Genomic DNA, 16,552 nt, shown 5'->3' with positions numbered 1-16,552 from the left:
AAAGAGGCAGAAGCAAAATTAAGGAGGGGAAGAAAGAAAGGATGGTAGTGGGCAAAAATGCTACCAGTGAGAAAAGTGACTGTACAAACGCACAACTGTTACAAACCAACCCACCACCCCAGGCCCCATCCCGCCCCCCACCCGCCCCCCAGCCGGACAGCTACAGCCCTGCGGCCAGTTTGGAGGTCACAAGGAAGGCTCTAGAAGCAGCCCATCCACAAGCACCTCCAGAGCGGGGGGACCCCTGGAGCCCCTCTCCACCCTGGGTTTGGGGGTCCCCACCCTCAGTGTGCTGCTGAGCCCCACCTGTTCTGGAGTGGACAGCACTCAGCCCCCATCCCCTTACGTCCTGGTTTGCATAAGGGGTGCTGAGTGGCACCCCAGAAACCCCCCGACAGGCAGCGGCGGGGTTGGGGGGCACCCCAGGCAGAGGCAGGGCCCCTGGGGGCTGAGCGCCCGCTGGCCCCGGGCCCCCCTCGCGTTCCCACAGCCGGTGGACTCCCCCCACCCCGTCCCCTTCAATCATCAGCGTCGCCCAGCACCGCAGGCACACCCCGAGTTAGACCCGGGGGAAGGCGCCTCCCCTGCGGGACACCCGCTCCCCCAGACACCCGCGGATGCTCAACAGGACGCACGCGGGTGGGACCCTGAGCTGGGGGCTGGTGGGGGCGGGCGGCTGGGCGGGGGTTCTGGCATCATAAGTCAGACCTGAGGCAGAAAGAGACTCCTAGCAGACCCGTCCACGCGCCCGCCCGCCCACGCGCTGGCAGAATGGGGGGCGGAGAGCAGCCGCCCGCGCTCCTGCGGTCAGGTGTCCCCCCGTCTCTGAGCACCGCCCCGGCTCACCAAGCCTCCGACCCCATCCTCACCTCTCCGTCCGTCAAATCGTCCTACAGCCTCGTCCCCCACCTCTGGCCCGGGCCCGCCTCCCTGCTGGGCACGGGGCCGTCCTCCGTGGGTGTCCTCAGAGCACCTCAGATCTCAGCACCGAGGCTCTCCTCGGACCCCCCACCCCTGGGGACAGTCCCACCTCTAAGCGAACAAGGCCAGGCTGCGCCCAAGGTCTGGCAGCGCTGCCGCAGGTGAGGACGCTTCCAGGGAGTGGGTCCCCCAACACGCTCCCCACGTGTGCCCGCGCGAGGCACCCCTCCACCAGCTGGGGGCGCCCTCTCGGCTCTGCCGTCGGCTCAGTGTCTTTCCATCGGGCACAGGGCCTGAGGAAGGAGGCGCTGGCCTGCGTCAGGCGGTCCAGAGTGGCTCTGGCCTACACGGTGGGTCCCTCTGGGTCTCGCGCCACGTTCGGGGGGAAACTGGGAGCGCCCGGTGCTGGCCTGCAGAAAGCCCCGCGGCATCCAGAGCCCGGCTACCTTTCTCTGTGTGCTCTATGATCTGGCGAATCGCCTTCTTCAGGCTGTTGGCTCTCAGCATGAGCTGCTCCCGAGGACGGAATATCTGCGGCCGGGCTGGGCAGGCCGACCCCACGGCGCGGTCCCCGCTGGAGCCAGAGCCACAGCTGCTGCCCGCCCCCTCCCCGTCTTCCACCTCCTCGGCGATGGTGGGGGGCGGCGTGGGCAGAGAGGACGAGGCCTGGGACTCGTCATCCAGGGTCTTGAGGAGAGAATCCAGCTTCTCTTTCAGGACAGAGCACTGGGCGGGGAACAGAGGAGGGAGTGGAGGGGCTGCGGCTCCGCCCCGACACCCACCCCAGGCGCCCAGGACGCACCTTCTTGGCCATGACCTCCGACTCCTCCGAGCTCTCGGTGGTCTTCTCGTAGGCCTTCCCCACCCGAGCCACGAAGTCCTTCACGGTCTCGCAGAGCACTCTGTGGGGGGAACGCGGGAAGAGGCTTCTAGAGAGACAGTCCCGGCTGGGACCCTGGCTCCCCCGAGGCCGCCGGGCACTCACTTGGCCGATGAGATCACCACCGAGTGCTGGTCGGAGGTCAGGATCTTAGAGAGATGGGCCGCGACCGAGTCTTCATAGAAGAGGATCTGCTGCACCTGCCATTGCCCCAAACAGGGCGGGCGACTGTCAGCCCCACGACGGAGCCCGGTGAGCTCCACGCACCCCCCCGCCCTGCCGGCCAGCCCCAGCTCACTTCATGCTAATCTGACAGATTTCAAAAGCTTCAAAAGAACACGGTGATAAAACCTCGTGAATGGCTCGTGCTGCTTTCGTCGGAGATTCAACACCGCCAGCCTGTGCTGGGCTGGAGTCCTGAGTCCCGCGTCCTCCTCAGCAGCACAGGCGGCAGGCAGGGTCCTCAGCTGAGGCTCCACTTGCGTTTCTCTGCCCGGCTGGAACTCGGCCCGGGCCCCTCTCCACCTCTCGATACAAATCACCCCCTTCCCCGCTCACCCCTGCCTGCGGAACTGGGGTCGCTCACCCTGTGGGACGAGCCCTCTCTTTAGGCCTTGGCCCAGGGTCGGCCAACTTTACTACTGGCCGGAGAGTAAATATTTAGGCTTTGTATACGTACGTACGCTCCCTCTCTTAAAACACGCAAACCATTCTCTGCTCACAGGCCAGGTCACGGCAGCCCAGGCAGGTGTGGCCTGGGGGGCTGTAGTTTGCCAGCTGCTGCCCTTGACCCTCCTGAGGGGCAGACGGGCCCTGGCAGAGCCCTCTCTCCTGCTCAGCCAGCAGCCAGCTCGCCCAGTGGGGTGAGCGCAGCTGGGCGCCCAGCACTACGCCAGTCTGGGCCCTGAGGGAACCACCGATCACAAAAACCACCGTAAGGTGAAAAGAAGAGCTGAACACTGAACTAGCACAGACCAACTGCAAGGGTGGGACGTGGAGGAGGCGGGCCCAGAGCGGGAGCCTGGGCTGGGCAGGGGCACTGGCAGCAGGGGGGCGGCAAGTCCTAGGGGACCATCGTCACAGAGGACCCCACATCTGGCGACACCCCAGGAAGCCCCCAGACGACCACCAATCCTGTGGGGCAGAGTCCACAGGCCGCAGCTCCGCCTCGGCTGGCCCTGCACCTGCGCGGGTCTAACCTAGGGGAGGACGCCTGAGGTGGAGGGAGGGCCCCAAAGTGGTGAGGAGGACAGTGTGAGCACGCGGTGGGGCAACTGGAAATACCTCGGAGCCCTCACTCAAGTCTTCGGTGACAGTGGAAGAGGAGGCCGGCCGGGGGAGTTTGGTCTCGTAGGCCATGACGCTCCACCTGCACACACAAAGGAGCTCTCAGCAGGTCGGCTCGAGCCCTCAGGCAGCCCCTGTGCCTCTCCCACCTCCCCGACTCGTGGCCTGGGGGCTTGATCTTATGACAACCCTAACTTCATTTGTAAGCCTTTATCTTGACTCCCGTGTCCCTAACCTGGCTCCTCACTTAGCTGAGAACAAATGTCACAACCCGTTGGACACTGCAGCTCCACTGAAGGAGGTGAGAGGCATCCCATAATGCTGCTTCTGGGAAAATGGGCTTCCCCTCTTCAGAGCTAAAATCACTCAGCCAGCAGCCAGCTCTCCCGCGGGGGCTGAGCATTTCACAGCCTCCAAAGGCACGTAGGCCTCCCTTCAATAGAGAAGAAACGGTAGAGGCAGCTGGAGAGGGTTCAAGATCACACCTGCTCGTTGCAGCGCAGGAGCCTAAGAGAGAATACGAGCGTTTCAGCAATACCAAGTCCCACAGGCTGTGGTCAGGGGCTTTCATACGTGAGCTCGGCACTAAGAGCAGCTTGCTCGAGAAGAACGCCCAAGTTATTTCTAAACACACAGAGGAGAGTTGTCCACAACTTAAGATTCTTCAGGGAACACGGGATTGCTCAACTGTGCAATAAGTCTTCCTTATTGCAAGACTCTGCTGACAGGTATCAGACGAGGCTGCAAAGGCCAAAGGGGACAGGGCCACCTTCTCTAACGGCCCAGAGGATCGGGCCTGGCTGGTGAGACCTGACCACGCGAGGGCACAGTGCCAACCTGTTCTGCTCGTCAGCTCTTTCATAATCTGATCGCCAGATAAAGCCCACCAGAAACAAGGATTCCTGCTCAGGCCGAATTTTTACAAGTAACTGCAGAGGGCCTATGGTTTCCAGGGACCCTGGGTTGAGAACACCTAGTCAAGGGGACTCGTGCGGTCCACTCACCTGTCCAGCATCTTGGTGCTGGCTCTTTCCAGCTTCTCCAAGATCTGTGGGAGCTGGGTGTCGTCGTCACAGGCCGAGCCCCAGCCTAACACGCGAGCCAGGTCATTCCCTGTGCCGAGGGGCAGCACTCCCAGCTGACACTGAGACACGGGGGGAAGACATGGCGTCAAACACCCTCCTTTTCACCTACAAGGTGTGACGTCTGATCTCACCCGCTGTGGTGCTCGCGTTCCGGCCAGAGCCACTAGGCAGGACAGATGTCTCTCTAATCCGACAGAAAATTCCTCTCCCACCCACAGGCCTGCTTCTCACCTGCTGCCACATCTGACAATCAATCCTCTAAAACCTCCCTGATCTACATTCCCACCTTCACAGCTATGGCCACAGTGCTGACTGCTGAGTATCCGAACCCTGAAGAATCAGTCTATATGACTCCCCTCCGCCTGCTTCTCCGCCCTCTACAGCACCTCACTAACACCTTCCCTCCCCTCACAGCACCTTCCACGGCTTTAAGTCCCATCAGGACAGGCGCCAGGACCTCCAGTCTGGCCGTCAAACGGGAACACACCCTGGCACTCGGCCTGCGCCCCTCCGCCTGTCATCCCCCAGAGACCCCCTGCACTGCTCAGGCCCCGCCCTCCACCTGGAATTCCCACCCAGAGCCCCCTGTGGAAACCCCACCTCGCCAGTTCAGTGCTTAGGAAGCTCCCCAGACACCAGCTGCCCAAGAGCCTTTGACCTCCGAGCCCGACACGCAGGGTGGGGGAGGGTCCCTGGTCCCCCCTAAGCACGGCACAGCCTGTGGTCACCTGCCGTGGCCACTGAGGGAGGCCCTCCACCCTGCCAGGGGCAGCAAGCTGGACAGAGCAGGTAAGGACAAGGAAGCCCCAGCACTGGGGGGAAGGGACCCGGCGCCAGCTTCCGGGAGCCTTAAAGGAAAGGAGCAGGCAGCACGGTGAAGGGACAGCGGCGTTCTGGGAGAGGTGACCCCCCCGCCAAGTCAGAGCTCAGACGGGGAGGGCAGTGAGGAGAGAGCAGTCAGAGAAGCAGAGGAGGAAGAAGGAGCCAAACTGGGGCCTCACTCTGAGTCGGGACCTTCTCCTAAGCCAAGGAGCCACCGGGGAGCGCTCAGCAAGGGTGCAGGAAAAGAGCCGCCCCAAGGAAGGTCCTCGGGGAGGCGGGGACCAGCGGGGACCGGCGCGGCCCGAGGGGCTCAAGGAGGTGCGTGAGCAGAACAGCCCGAGGGGAAGGCCCCCTCGAGGAGTGGACAGATGGAGCCCGGGGCCAGCCAGATGTGCTCAGCAGCACACACTGCTGTGCTGGACACTCCAGGGCGGCAGGTTAACCGGAGCCGAGGAGGGAGGGTGAGGGAAGGCTCAAGAACTATTGTCAGATCTCCGGCTTGGATGTCGGGTATGATCACGGCCCACAGAGAAGCCAAAGGAAATGAATGCTCCCTGAACTCAGCTGAATGCATGAAAACTTGTCTTCCTGACTTGTGATAACGAACTTGGTAACAATCCTGGAAGTGAACAAAACCTAAAATTGGACCTAAGTGTACTGCTCTAACTTCACCACTAGGGGGCAGTGCTCTCTTTCCCGAGCAACTGGCCTCCCTAGAGGTGAGCAGTTACTTGCACACCCGGCGTCCCCTCTCCAACGTCATTCCAGGAGCTAGACGCTGACCGCAAAAGGTCCACCCCGCCTACAAAGACCACCAACGTGTTGAAGGACAAGTGACAAATGAGGAAAACTATGGGCAACAAGGAGTTTACATCCCTAATATAACAATAATCCTTAGAAATCAATTTTTAAAAAGGTAAATACCCCAATAGAATATTAGGTTAAAAAAAAAACATGAACAGACGATTCATTTAAAAATTCATAGTTAATTGAGGATATGCTTGACTTCACCAGTATTAAAGAAATAAAAATGAAACATACCATTTTTTGTCTACTAAGTTGGGCAAAAGCCTTAAGATGTACAATGGACAGCATATGCGAAAAGACAGTTTTATGAGCATTAGGAATATAAACTGGAGAGCAGTCTGGCAATATTACCAAAATTTAAATTTGGGTGCTCTTCAAAAGAGAACATAATTGGGACATTGTATACATGGTTTTCACCAGCACTGTCATTATGAAGCAATCTGAGTGTCCATCAATGGGGGGAGATGAGCTAAATCCAGGGCTGGCGCAGCCCTGCCCAGTGGAAAACCATCACACAGGCCTCCATTTAAACTGATGGATCGAGAGGTGCCCACAATGTGTTGATTAAAAACTGACACTACACAATATACTGTAAGGGTACCATGAGTCCATTTAAATGAAAACTGCATTGCACACTGTACTATATACATTTTGATAGACAGAGGTCTGAAGGACAGTCACTGAAATGTTAGCAGTGGTTAATTATTGGGGGCCGGGGTGTGAGGGAGCTGGAGCAGAAAATAAATCAATACTTAAAAAACAACCCTACTCTGACCTGAAGTTCAAGTATACTTCTGAGCCCTGCTCACCAGCAGGAGGCATCAGGCAGTAGACGACATCACTACCCAATAAGGAGCCGCACCCAGATCTGCCCGTGCCTGGGACCTGCGGGGATGGAAGTGTTCTTTCTGTTGGGTCCCTGGGCCCATGACGCCATCAAGCTACCTGCTCTTCCCTCCAAGACCACCCCAAGGGGACGAGGAGCGCCCCCCGAGATGACACAGCCTCTCTGTAACGGTGGCATCGTTCTACCATGGGGCCGGCCCCTCCACACCCAGGTACCTGTTTGTGAAGGTTGAGGCTGTCGATTTCAGAGAGGACCCAACCAACACTGCCATCTCCACCGCAAACCAGAATCCGGAACGTATCAAACTTCTGGAACAAGCGTAGGCTGCAGAGAAAACAGAACGTCAATGAAATGAGGCCCATTCTAAGGGACAGATAGCCGACGGCCAGTCAGCCTGGGGCTGGGGGACCCCATCTGTGCTCCTCAAGGCCGACCCTGCGGCCCCTCCTGCGAAAAAGCCTCTTGGAGGCCAGAGCCGGCCGTGCTCAGGCTCTGCCCACTGGGGGCCGCCAGGCGCCTGAGAGCAAAGGCCAGCACCCCTCAGCCCCCGGACCGCCCACCACCCCCACACGCGGCCAGCCTCACACGCGTCTTCAGGAGCCCCGGGCTGCAGGATCCTGCCCATGCTGTTCCTGTCCTCTGGGCCACTCTGCCCGCCCAGGTGACCACCCCACTCCCCTCGTGACTCCAGCTCCCCTGTGCTCCTCTTGGTCACCCTGCCCCTCCCTCGCAGCGTCCCTCCCAGGACACCCTGCAGCCTTCCGTTCACTCCCCAGCCGCTTCCTGGGTGGCCTTATCCGCGTCTTGGCTTCAGGGACGACACAGATGCTGATGACCCTGAATGACCCTGACGATGATCCCTCTGCTCTCCTGAAGGACAACACCTGCCCTTGTCTACCAGAACGTGCCACTCGGTGTCGCACGGGTGCCTCCTCGACCGACGTTTCCTTCCTCAGAGAAAGGCAGTGCCACCACCAACCCAGTTACGGGGCAGGCCCCGTCGTCCACTCTTGTAACCCCTCCAGGAGCCTCCTACCTGCCTCCCGTCTCCTTCAAGATGCCTCCAATTCGTACTACCAGCCTCATCTTGCCAAAACCAGTGTCGTCGGGTGTCCGGCTTTGGAAGGGGCCGCTTACTCCCAGGAGAGGTTCAAACCTCTCAGCGGCCCCCAAGGGCCTCCCTGGCCAGGAGCTGCCACCATGTGTCCGCACCTCTGCACACAGCCCCCCCTCTGCCTAGCGGGCTCCCTGCCTCCCTCCCCATTGCCACGAACTCTCCTCAAACGCTAGCTCGGAGGGGAAACTGAGACCCCCATCTGACTCATAAGCCCCTTCTCCTGGTTCCCAAAGAACCTGCACACCACGCTGCCAACGAGACAGATGGCCTGTCCGTCCGCGCCCGTCCCCGGCAGGCAGGGCGCCCCCTTGGCCGGGCTTTGCATCCAGCACAGTCCGAGCCGGGGTGGGGGGGGGGGCGGCGGGGGGGGAAGGCCTCAGACAACAAACAGGAGCAGGTGACAGGGAACTCGGGCCGTAACAGAGGGGCGAGGCTGCACCTGACCTTCAGGCTGGGCAACTGGCAGCCACACGTGTCCTTTAAGAACACTGACCTCCCTCAGGCCTCCCGCTCTCTGCAGAAGAGGGGACACGTCAAGGCCAGGAATCAGGAAAACGAAGCCGTATCTCTAAGTTTTCTTAGGAACAGTGTGAGAGCAAGGCCGCTTCCCAGAAACGGGACCTGTCTAAGCCAAGCGCACCGCACCTCTGCGGGTCTGCACCTGAGTCGTCCTGTCTCGTCCTTAACGCCTACTACGAGCTGTGGGGCTTGCATGCTTCTCCAAATGAACACGTGCTCATTCCGCGGTCCTACTGTGCAGCCCGCCCTGCCCAACACCCCTTCGGGGCATTCCTCCAACATCCCTGGCGCCTCGGGGAGCAGCGGCCTGCGCCTGTCTGGTGCGTCCCCGCAGGGTACCTCCAGGGTCCCTCCAGGGAAGGGGGTGCTGCCACCAAGGAAAGAGGCTCGAGAGCTGCCGCCGGTGACCCTTCTCCAACAGCAGGTCTCTCCAACCAGACCCAGGCTCAGGTCACAGGAGCACCAGCTCCAAAACCAGCACCCTCCCGGGAGCCTCCCAGGAGCACACACGCTCCAGAGAGCAGGCTCCGCGGGCACTGCCCACTGCAAACATCCTGCTCCGCCTCCCTCATGAGCCAGGGGGCTCGCAGGGCTCCCACCTAGAGCCGGTGCTTCCAAACGAGGAAGGAATTGGCTCAAATGCCAGAATTTACAAAAGCCAACATTGTCCACAAACCTCTGGATTGTACAAAACTAGAAAACACACGTCAGGTCTCTTACTTTGCCAGATACACCGGGCCTTGCACATCTGCACGTCACGGCACCTGCAACTTAAGGAAACTCAAGTGCCCTATAAAATGAAAAATCTCCCTTTTGGCCTCACTGGAGAAAAGCTTCCTACTCAATACTAAGCAGCCATTCCAAAAAATGAGGCAGATCTGTAACTACTGACATCAGAACACATCCACACTGCTGTCGGCTGACACCCGTAAAAAGCACACCGCACAAGGACAGGTAACCTAGGCCCCCACCTAGTTTCAAAGTCTGTGTGTGCACACGACTGAAACACGCACTGGAAAGTTGGAAGGACACACAACTCTATGAAACATTCAGAGTGGACACCTCTGCCAGTGGAATTTGGGAAGGGTAACTTTTATTTCCTATTTAAAATTTTCTGTATCTTTGAATCTTTAAATAAGCATGCATTTTCTTCAAACAGTTTTTAAACTCCAAGAAAGATATATTTTACAAGCTTCCTACCCAAGGTGTGGTCCTCCATTCATGAGGTCAAAGACCTGGGCAGGGTTCAGCAGCTGCTTGAATCTTCTGAGGAACTTCACACCCTGGTTGTCCCCACTTTTTGAATTGACGAAGACCAACAATGGACTCGTGCAGGATGGAGGACACGTGGCCTTCCAGAAGCCTGGGTGTGAGGACGGAAAAGGACACAAGAAAATCTGAAAGCCACGAGAGACATCAGGGCGCCCTCAACCGTGTACCAAGTAGACACCCCCATGGGACCTATAACTTACACATACACGCCCCGGAAACCAGCAAGAGATTAATCCACATGTTTCCACAACGCCATCCCCCGTGTAGAGGGAAGTGAGTCCTCATCTGGTCTGACCTCACCTTTGCAGGACTCTAAATGTCAGACACTGCTCTCAGTCTAGCAGAGGTGACTTCCTGAGACACGTGCCCCGGTTCCCAAGTTCCTACCAACACTTGCATCATCATGTACCATCTGGACAAGCGAGTGCAGACGCGGAAGAGTGTGTAATTAATATCAGCTACTAGACGAGCCTAGTTGATGGACAGCCCACGTCAAAGACGGAGAAGCATCTTAGACTCGGTTTCTACTCAACAGCCGATGGACCCACCACCTTCAAGTAAGGTCCTGGCCTTGAGTTCAAGGTGCTCAGCAGCCCAGCTGCCAGGACACTGTTTATCACCTCCTCTCCTCTCCCCCCAGTGGCTGGGCCTGACCTCTTCCCGACCGCATCTCAAAATCACTGACATAACCAATTCCAGAGCGGGGGAGGGGAGAAGGCCTGGAGAAGGAAGCACGAGGAAACGGCTGAGACGGGAGAGCGTGTGGTACCCACCATCGGAATCGATGCTGTTGAGAGCGGTGGGCGGGATGACCGACACTTTGCACAGGCCCAGCGGGCACTTGGTCAGTAAGGATTCTTTACATGCTGTGTGCACCTGGAACATGGACCCACTCGTCACAGGGGGCGCCGGCCTCCCTCCCGCACCCCAGAGCTCTCCCCAGCCCTGCCGCCGCAGGAGCCGTGCTCTCGGACCTGGCCGGCCTGTGCCCATCTGGCATTTGCCCAGCGGCTGCGCTCGCTCACCATGGCCTTGCACCAGAGGCAGCGCCAGTCCTGCAAACGCAGCACGCTGCCGCAGGTCTTGTCGCACACCGTGCACTTGGCGCTCACGGGCAGGTTCCCCTCCAGCCACTGGTGAGGCATGGCGATCTGCAAGCCACACAGAGACATGCACCGGGGGTGTCCTCACAGCCCCCACGCGGGCCAAGGGGACCCTCGGGCAAAAATGCTCCAAAATGAACTCCACGAGGGGGTGGGGCGGGGTCTACAGAGCCCTGTCCGCCCCACTGCTCCCCTGCCGGCATCCACAGCTCACAGGGACAGGACAGAGCTCGGGGCCCCCGGACACCAGCGTAACCAACCAAAGGAAACCCTGCCCTCACTCTCCTCAAGAAAGAGACCTGAGCACAGGCGGGAGGTGGTGGGGGTGCCTCTCGCCCCGGTGCTAGGAGGGCCGTGCAGGGTCCCCGGGCATACCCCGTCCTCGTCCTCGATGATGTCCTTCCCGATGGAGGCCAGCGTGGTCCACTTGCAGTTACTGGTCGCACGCACAGCACAGCGTTTGTGGGCCTTAAACTTACACACTGTGAGAGAATGAACACGTTAACCCTCGGAGCTGAGGCCATGGTCTGGGGTGAACTGCCCTGCTCTCCTGGGAAAGTTGGGAACCAACATATATGGTTAGTTTACTCATAAACGAAACCACCAGGATGCGTGCAGAGACCGCTCACGGGGAGACCAGGCGTCCAGCCTGGCCGGGGGGCGGCAGGCTTTCTGTGAAGGGCCGGAGACAAAGCAGCTCGGGCTCCGCGGGCCAACCATTCGGCTCTGTCCCCGCAGCACAAGGGCCGCCGTGGCCACACCTCACGTACGGACACTGAAATTTAAGTTTCACGGGATTTTCTGCATCACAAAACAGTTGCCTTCTTTTGATATTTTTCAACCTTTTAAAATTGTAAAAACCATTCTTAAGCTCACAGGCTGTACGACATCAGGCGGCAGGTGGGAACTGGGCCCGGGGCCACGGTTCACCTCTCTCTGCTCCTGCCCAAGCCCAGTGCCCCTGTCCTCTAGATCTGGAGGACCATTTACCCAGAGAGGCGCTGAGAGATACTTTAACTCCTTTTTCCCTGTGTCCTCTATGTTTCCTCTTTGTGTCTCATTACTACCAATTCCCTTCTTTTTACTTTGTTCCGTTACTACAAATAATAATTTATCAAAGACTCCTGAGCAGGCAAAGTGAGCAAGGGTGGAGTCATACAAGCCACCCGACGCCTGACTGACCTGAGGTGACTGTGCTTGGATTCCTAAGGCTTTGTCATGTCAAACCTCAGGCCACCTTTCCCAGCGGGAAACACATCGTTCGTACCTTCACAGGACAGTCCGTGGGACGTGACCCCAGACAGAGCCTCTCGGCACACATTGCAGTAGGTGGGCCTCGCGTGGGAGCAGGCGTACCAGTTGTGCATCCCTGAGAAGTGGTCCATGCTGTACTGGGTAGGCTGCAAACAAAGAACAGAGATGGCAAAGATGAGGCACCCCTCTGACCTCCCTAAACATGGTAACTTGGACAAGATTCAATAAGAAATCAGACAGAGTCACTGCCCGATGGCCCAAAGATGAGCAACAAGCCTTAAGTTTGCAAGGAGCACGCTGAGAAAGTGAGCTCCAGACCGTAACGGCCCAGCATGGGGGACATTCAGATGGCAGAATACAAGGGGGAGGGCGACAAGAGGGGAGGGCTTCCTCCCCTAACCTCAAAGTGCTCCCTGCTCTGGACCGTCTTCAGTGCTGCGATCCAGTCTTCCATCTCTTTTCTGTTATCTGCACATAGGATGAGTTTCCTACATGGAGTGATGACCTGGAGAAAGAAACAAGAAACATGAAACATGTCCACGAGCAGAAGACAAACGCTAGCAACTATGAAAACTTTTTAAAAACCTACCTTCACTATATACTTTCTTTTTTCATGAAAAAGTACTGTTTCATTCAGGTATTCAATTGAACAGAACATAAAGATGGTTATCATGGGTCATTAAAAGTCAAGAACAACCTCAAACCAAAAAGACAATCAAATTTAGATTACAGATTCACCAAAATCAACTTAAGTGGACATTTACCAACTATCTACTACTGAGACACAGTAATCAGCTGTAGGCAATTTAATTTATTTATTCATTTATTTATTGTTGCGTTGGCTCTTCATTGCTGCATGTGGGCTTTCTCTAGTTGCAGCAAGCAGGGGCTACTCTTCCTTGCAGTGCACGGGCTTCTCATTGCGGTGGCTTCTCTTTGTTGTGGAGCACGGGTTCTAGGCGCGCGGGCTTCGGTAGTTGTGGCGCATGGGCTCAGTAGTTGTGGCTCGTGGGCTCTAGAGCGCAGGCTCAGTAGTTGTGGCGCACGGGCTTAGTTGCTCCGTGGCATGTGGGATCTTCCCGGACCAGGGCTTGAACCCGGGTCCCCTGCACTGGCAGGCGGATTCTTAACCACTGCGCCACCAGGAAAGTACTGGCAATTTTTTTTAAAGGAAAAGAAAACACAGTTTCCATTGCTCCAAAGAGCTCATAAGCTGACACCTAGCACTTGAACAGTTTAGAGAAGTCTGATCCACAGTTACTGTAGGCATTTCCTGTGCATTTCAAGCATATCATACATAAATGTTCTTTTAAAAAAACCTTTTACTGTATGACAACGGAACAACAACTAGCTACTACAGTCAGGCCTGAACAATTTAACTAGAAATGAGGTCATGAACCTGGTAATAATCAACAAATGAAAATTATATCTATAACATATAGAGTTTTTTATAAATCAATAGAAAAAAAGGCTATGAACTTGCATTTCACAAAAGAAATACAAAATGGTTAATAAAGGAATGAAAAGATGCTTAATCACTCTCATCACTGGGGAACACAAATGAAAACAGCGAACTATTTTTCACCTATCAGATTGGCACAGTTCTTAGAGACGATAATCCAGTGTTGGAAAAGGTGTGAGAGAAAAGAGTTCTCCTCAAGTACTCATAGGAGGGAAACAGAGTATAAACCTTTTAGTGAAAAATTTGACAATGTCTATCAAAATTTTTTAAAGTCAAAACCTTTTACCTAATTTTTTTTATAATGCTGTAAAATAGCTACATGGTCCCAAAGTCAAATTGACAAAATAAGGCATTGATTTTATGTGTGTCCCCTCATCTTAGTTCCCTCCCTTCCCTAAAGGCAGCTTTAAAAATAAATAAATAGGGCTTCCCTGGTGGCGCAGTGGTTGAGAGTCTGCCTGCTAATGCAGGGGACACGGGTTCGCGCCCTGGTCTGGGAGGATCCCACATGCCGCGGAGCGACTAGGCCCGTGAGCCACAACTGCTGAGCCTGCGCGTCTGAAGCCTGTGCTCCGCAACGGGAGAGGCCGCGATGGTGAGAGGCCCGCGCATCGCGATGAGGAGTGGCCCCCGCTTGCCACAACTGGAGAAAGCCCTCGCACAGAAACGAAGACCCAACACAGCCAAAAATAAATAAATTAATTAATAAATTAAAAAAATTTAAAAATAAATAAATAGAAGTATGGTTTATCCTCCCATTTGTAAGATACATGCAAATACATGTATATATTCATATTCTCTCTTTTCAAAACAGTAGCATACCACAGACCCTTCTGTCCACTCTCTGCTTTTTTAATTTAATCACAGTTGGCCCTTGAACAGCACAGGTTTGAACTGCAAGGGTCCACTTACATGCAGGTTTTTTCCAACGGCTAATACTCCATGACACGTGGTTGGCTAAATCCACAGATGTGAACCATGGCTAGGGAAGAACTGCGGCAAAGGAGGGCCGATTATAAATTACACCTGGATTTCCAACTGCACGGAGGGTCAGGGCCCCTGACCTCTGCGCTGTTCAAGGGTCAGCTGCACACATCCTGGCCATCACTCCTTAGCAAAAGACCGCGATTCCTTATTCTTCCCACGGCTGCCCGGTGCTCCACTGCATAGAAGCACCAGAGTCTGTTCAACCAGTCCCTATTCACGGAAGGTCTACGTTACTGAAAATCCTTTGCTATTTCAAACAGTGGCACAATGAACAGCCTTTACATGGATCTTTTCATTTTTTTACTGGGGTATTTTCGGAATAAATTCCTAGAAGTAGAACTGCCCTGACAAAGAATAAATGCATACGTAATTTTGCTGCTATTGCCAAATTTCCCTCCAGGGGGTTTGGACCATCTTGCATCCCCACCAGCAGTGTTAGGAAAATGTCTGCTTCCTCATGGATTCACCAATAAAATACGTTATTTAACTTTTGGATGTTTGCCCATTTTAGAGCTTTAATTTATATTAGAAAGATCCAATTTAGGAATACCCAACTTAAGTTATTAGATGATCATGTTTCTGGTTCAGAAAATTTAGAAACAGTATTTTATAGATTATCTCTTCCGTGATTTCCATAAACTACCTACAAAGCTTAATCACGGAAGGGGGTAAACAGAACTGGGTCACAAATGCACGGTGCTGTTCATTCTTCCACGACCGGGGTGACCACGATAACGCCACGTAGGGATCAGGCTGGGTGTAAGAGAGGTAAGCCTAGGAGAGGGTGCGGGGAGACGGAAAGACGGAACACAGAGGCCCGGAGCAGCCGCGCCCTCCTGGGGTCGGGTGGCGGGAGCTGCTCTTTCACTCCTGGAGAGCACGGCAGGCGGCTGTACCCCACCCTCCCAGCAGACGCCGGCCAAGTGTCTGCTCTGGACATGGGCTCCCAAGGCCATGACAGGCAAGGTTCCTACTCACACAGAACTTGCACTGGGGAGAGACAGACAAACCACAAAACAATTTCTGGCACTGACAGGAAGCGGGTCGTGTGCAAGGGGGCTGGTGGGCGCTCTGGACCGGGTGGTCAGGGAAGGCCGTGGCAGCCTGGCAACCGCCAGTGGCCTGGGGTCTGTGCAGAAGGAATTCTCATCAGCAACTGTATGTCTATAAGATCTCAGCAAACACTTCTTTATTATTCACTCCAGGGTGAGTTTTCATACTTGAACATTTTTATGAGCATAATAAATACAGTTACAGAAAGATAATACATTTATTTTGCGTAACTCAGGGATTTATTAGGAGTTACTATGATATCTACAGAAGAGAACAATGAGATTTTTTATGCCCATCCTATTTTAGGTCTTGACCAACAGATGAATGTCCAAGAACCTGGTTTTCAGCCTTCTTTTTTTAAACTCTTGTGCCTGTTTGAAGATACCTCAGACAGAATCCCACCTGGCCACTGACTGTCTGGGAAACGTTCCCCTTCTGGAAAAGGAGAGGTGTTAGAAGTCACCTGCCAGGGTTGTCACGGGACTGAACGGGGCCAAATGTGCACAGGGCCCAGCAGGGGGCCCAACACACCCCTGGCCTGAAGCCCTGCGAGATGTGTAACCTGGAGCAGCTGCCTGTGCCTCCACTTGCTCACCTGAAAACTGGGGCTATTAATGGTGCTGTCACATCCTAGCGGTGCTGTGAGGTGTGGGGCAGGGACCACGTAAGGTGCTGAGAACAGCGCCTCGTATGTAAACACCCCACCACCATTACTCTTGGTGCTACTTCAGGCTCTGGGTCCTGATCTTCGGGCATTTTCTCTTTAATGGAACTAAAAGATGGCTCCTCACGTGGACAGCATCTCCCTGAGACCATTCTGGTGCCAGGAGTCCACCTCCCGATCATGAGAATCATCACAGAAGACGCCCATCAAATAAAAATCAATCTCTGCTTCTCTCCGACCACGCCCTGCCACCTAGAGACAGAATCCGTATTTCTTAGTTGTCCACAAGACGGGTCATCACTCCATTCCCTTGGAGGCTCCTCCTCCCTTTGGTCGCCTGCAAGCTCCTCAAGAGCCTTCCAGCCCTGGGGAAGCTTCATGGGAGAGGTGAGGCTGGGAGGGTCTCCTCAGGAGGAAGGGAAATGGGAGGCTGTTTCTGAGAGGGAAGCCTTGGACGGGACTTCCTACTGAA

The 16,552-nt window shown here is 55.5% G+C and overlaps 1 protein-coding gene across 6 annotated transcripts in view; it reads right to left on the bottom strand.

Annotated features, from left to right (window-relative positions):
* The window catches only part of DGKD (diacylglycerol kinase delta), a 111,332-nt gene that overhangs the window by 23,565 nt on the left and 71,215 nt on the right, over positions 1-16,552 (bottom strand). For 3 of the 6 annotated variants that reach the window (XM_036857114.1, XM_036857118.1, XM_036857120.1), the window contains 12 exons: positions 12,315-12,419; positions 11,928-12,060; positions 11,036-11,142; positions 10,583-10,708; positions 10,331-10,433; positions 9,486-9,648; positions 6,865-6,973; positions 4,093-4,232; positions 3,086-3,170; positions 1,907-2,001; positions 1,724-1,850; positions 1,368-1,647 (listed from right to left, as the gene is read on the bottom strand). In XM_036857114.1, the coding sequence (XP_036713009.1) occupies positions 1,368-1,647; positions 1,724-1,850; positions 1,907-2,001; positions 3,086-3,170; positions 4,093-4,232; positions 6,865-6,973; positions 9,486-9,648; positions 10,331-10,433; positions 10,583-10,708; positions 11,036-11,142; positions 11,928-12,060; positions 12,315-12,419 (1,573 nt within the window). The remainder of the gene's footprint in view (positions 1-1,367; positions 1,648-1,723; positions 1,851-1,906; positions 2,002-3,085; positions 3,171-4,092; positions 4,233-6,864; positions 6,974-9,485; positions 9,649-10,330; positions 10,434-10,582; positions 10,709-11,035; positions 11,143-11,927; positions 12,061-12,314; positions 12,420-16,552) is intronic. The other 3 variants (XM_036857117.1, XM_036857119.1, XM_036857115.1) reach the window with 2 other exon arrangements.

Source organism: Balaenoptera musculus, chromosome 7, assembly GCF_009873245.2.
Source record: "Balaenoptera musculus isolate JJ_BM4_2016_0621 chromosome 7, mBalMus1.pri.v3, whole genome shotgun sequence".
NCBI lineage: Eukaryota > Metazoa > Chordata > Mammalia > Artiodactyla > Balaenopteridae > Balaenoptera > Balaenoptera musculus.
This window is presented reverse-complemented; position numbering and strand designations above follow the sequence as displayed.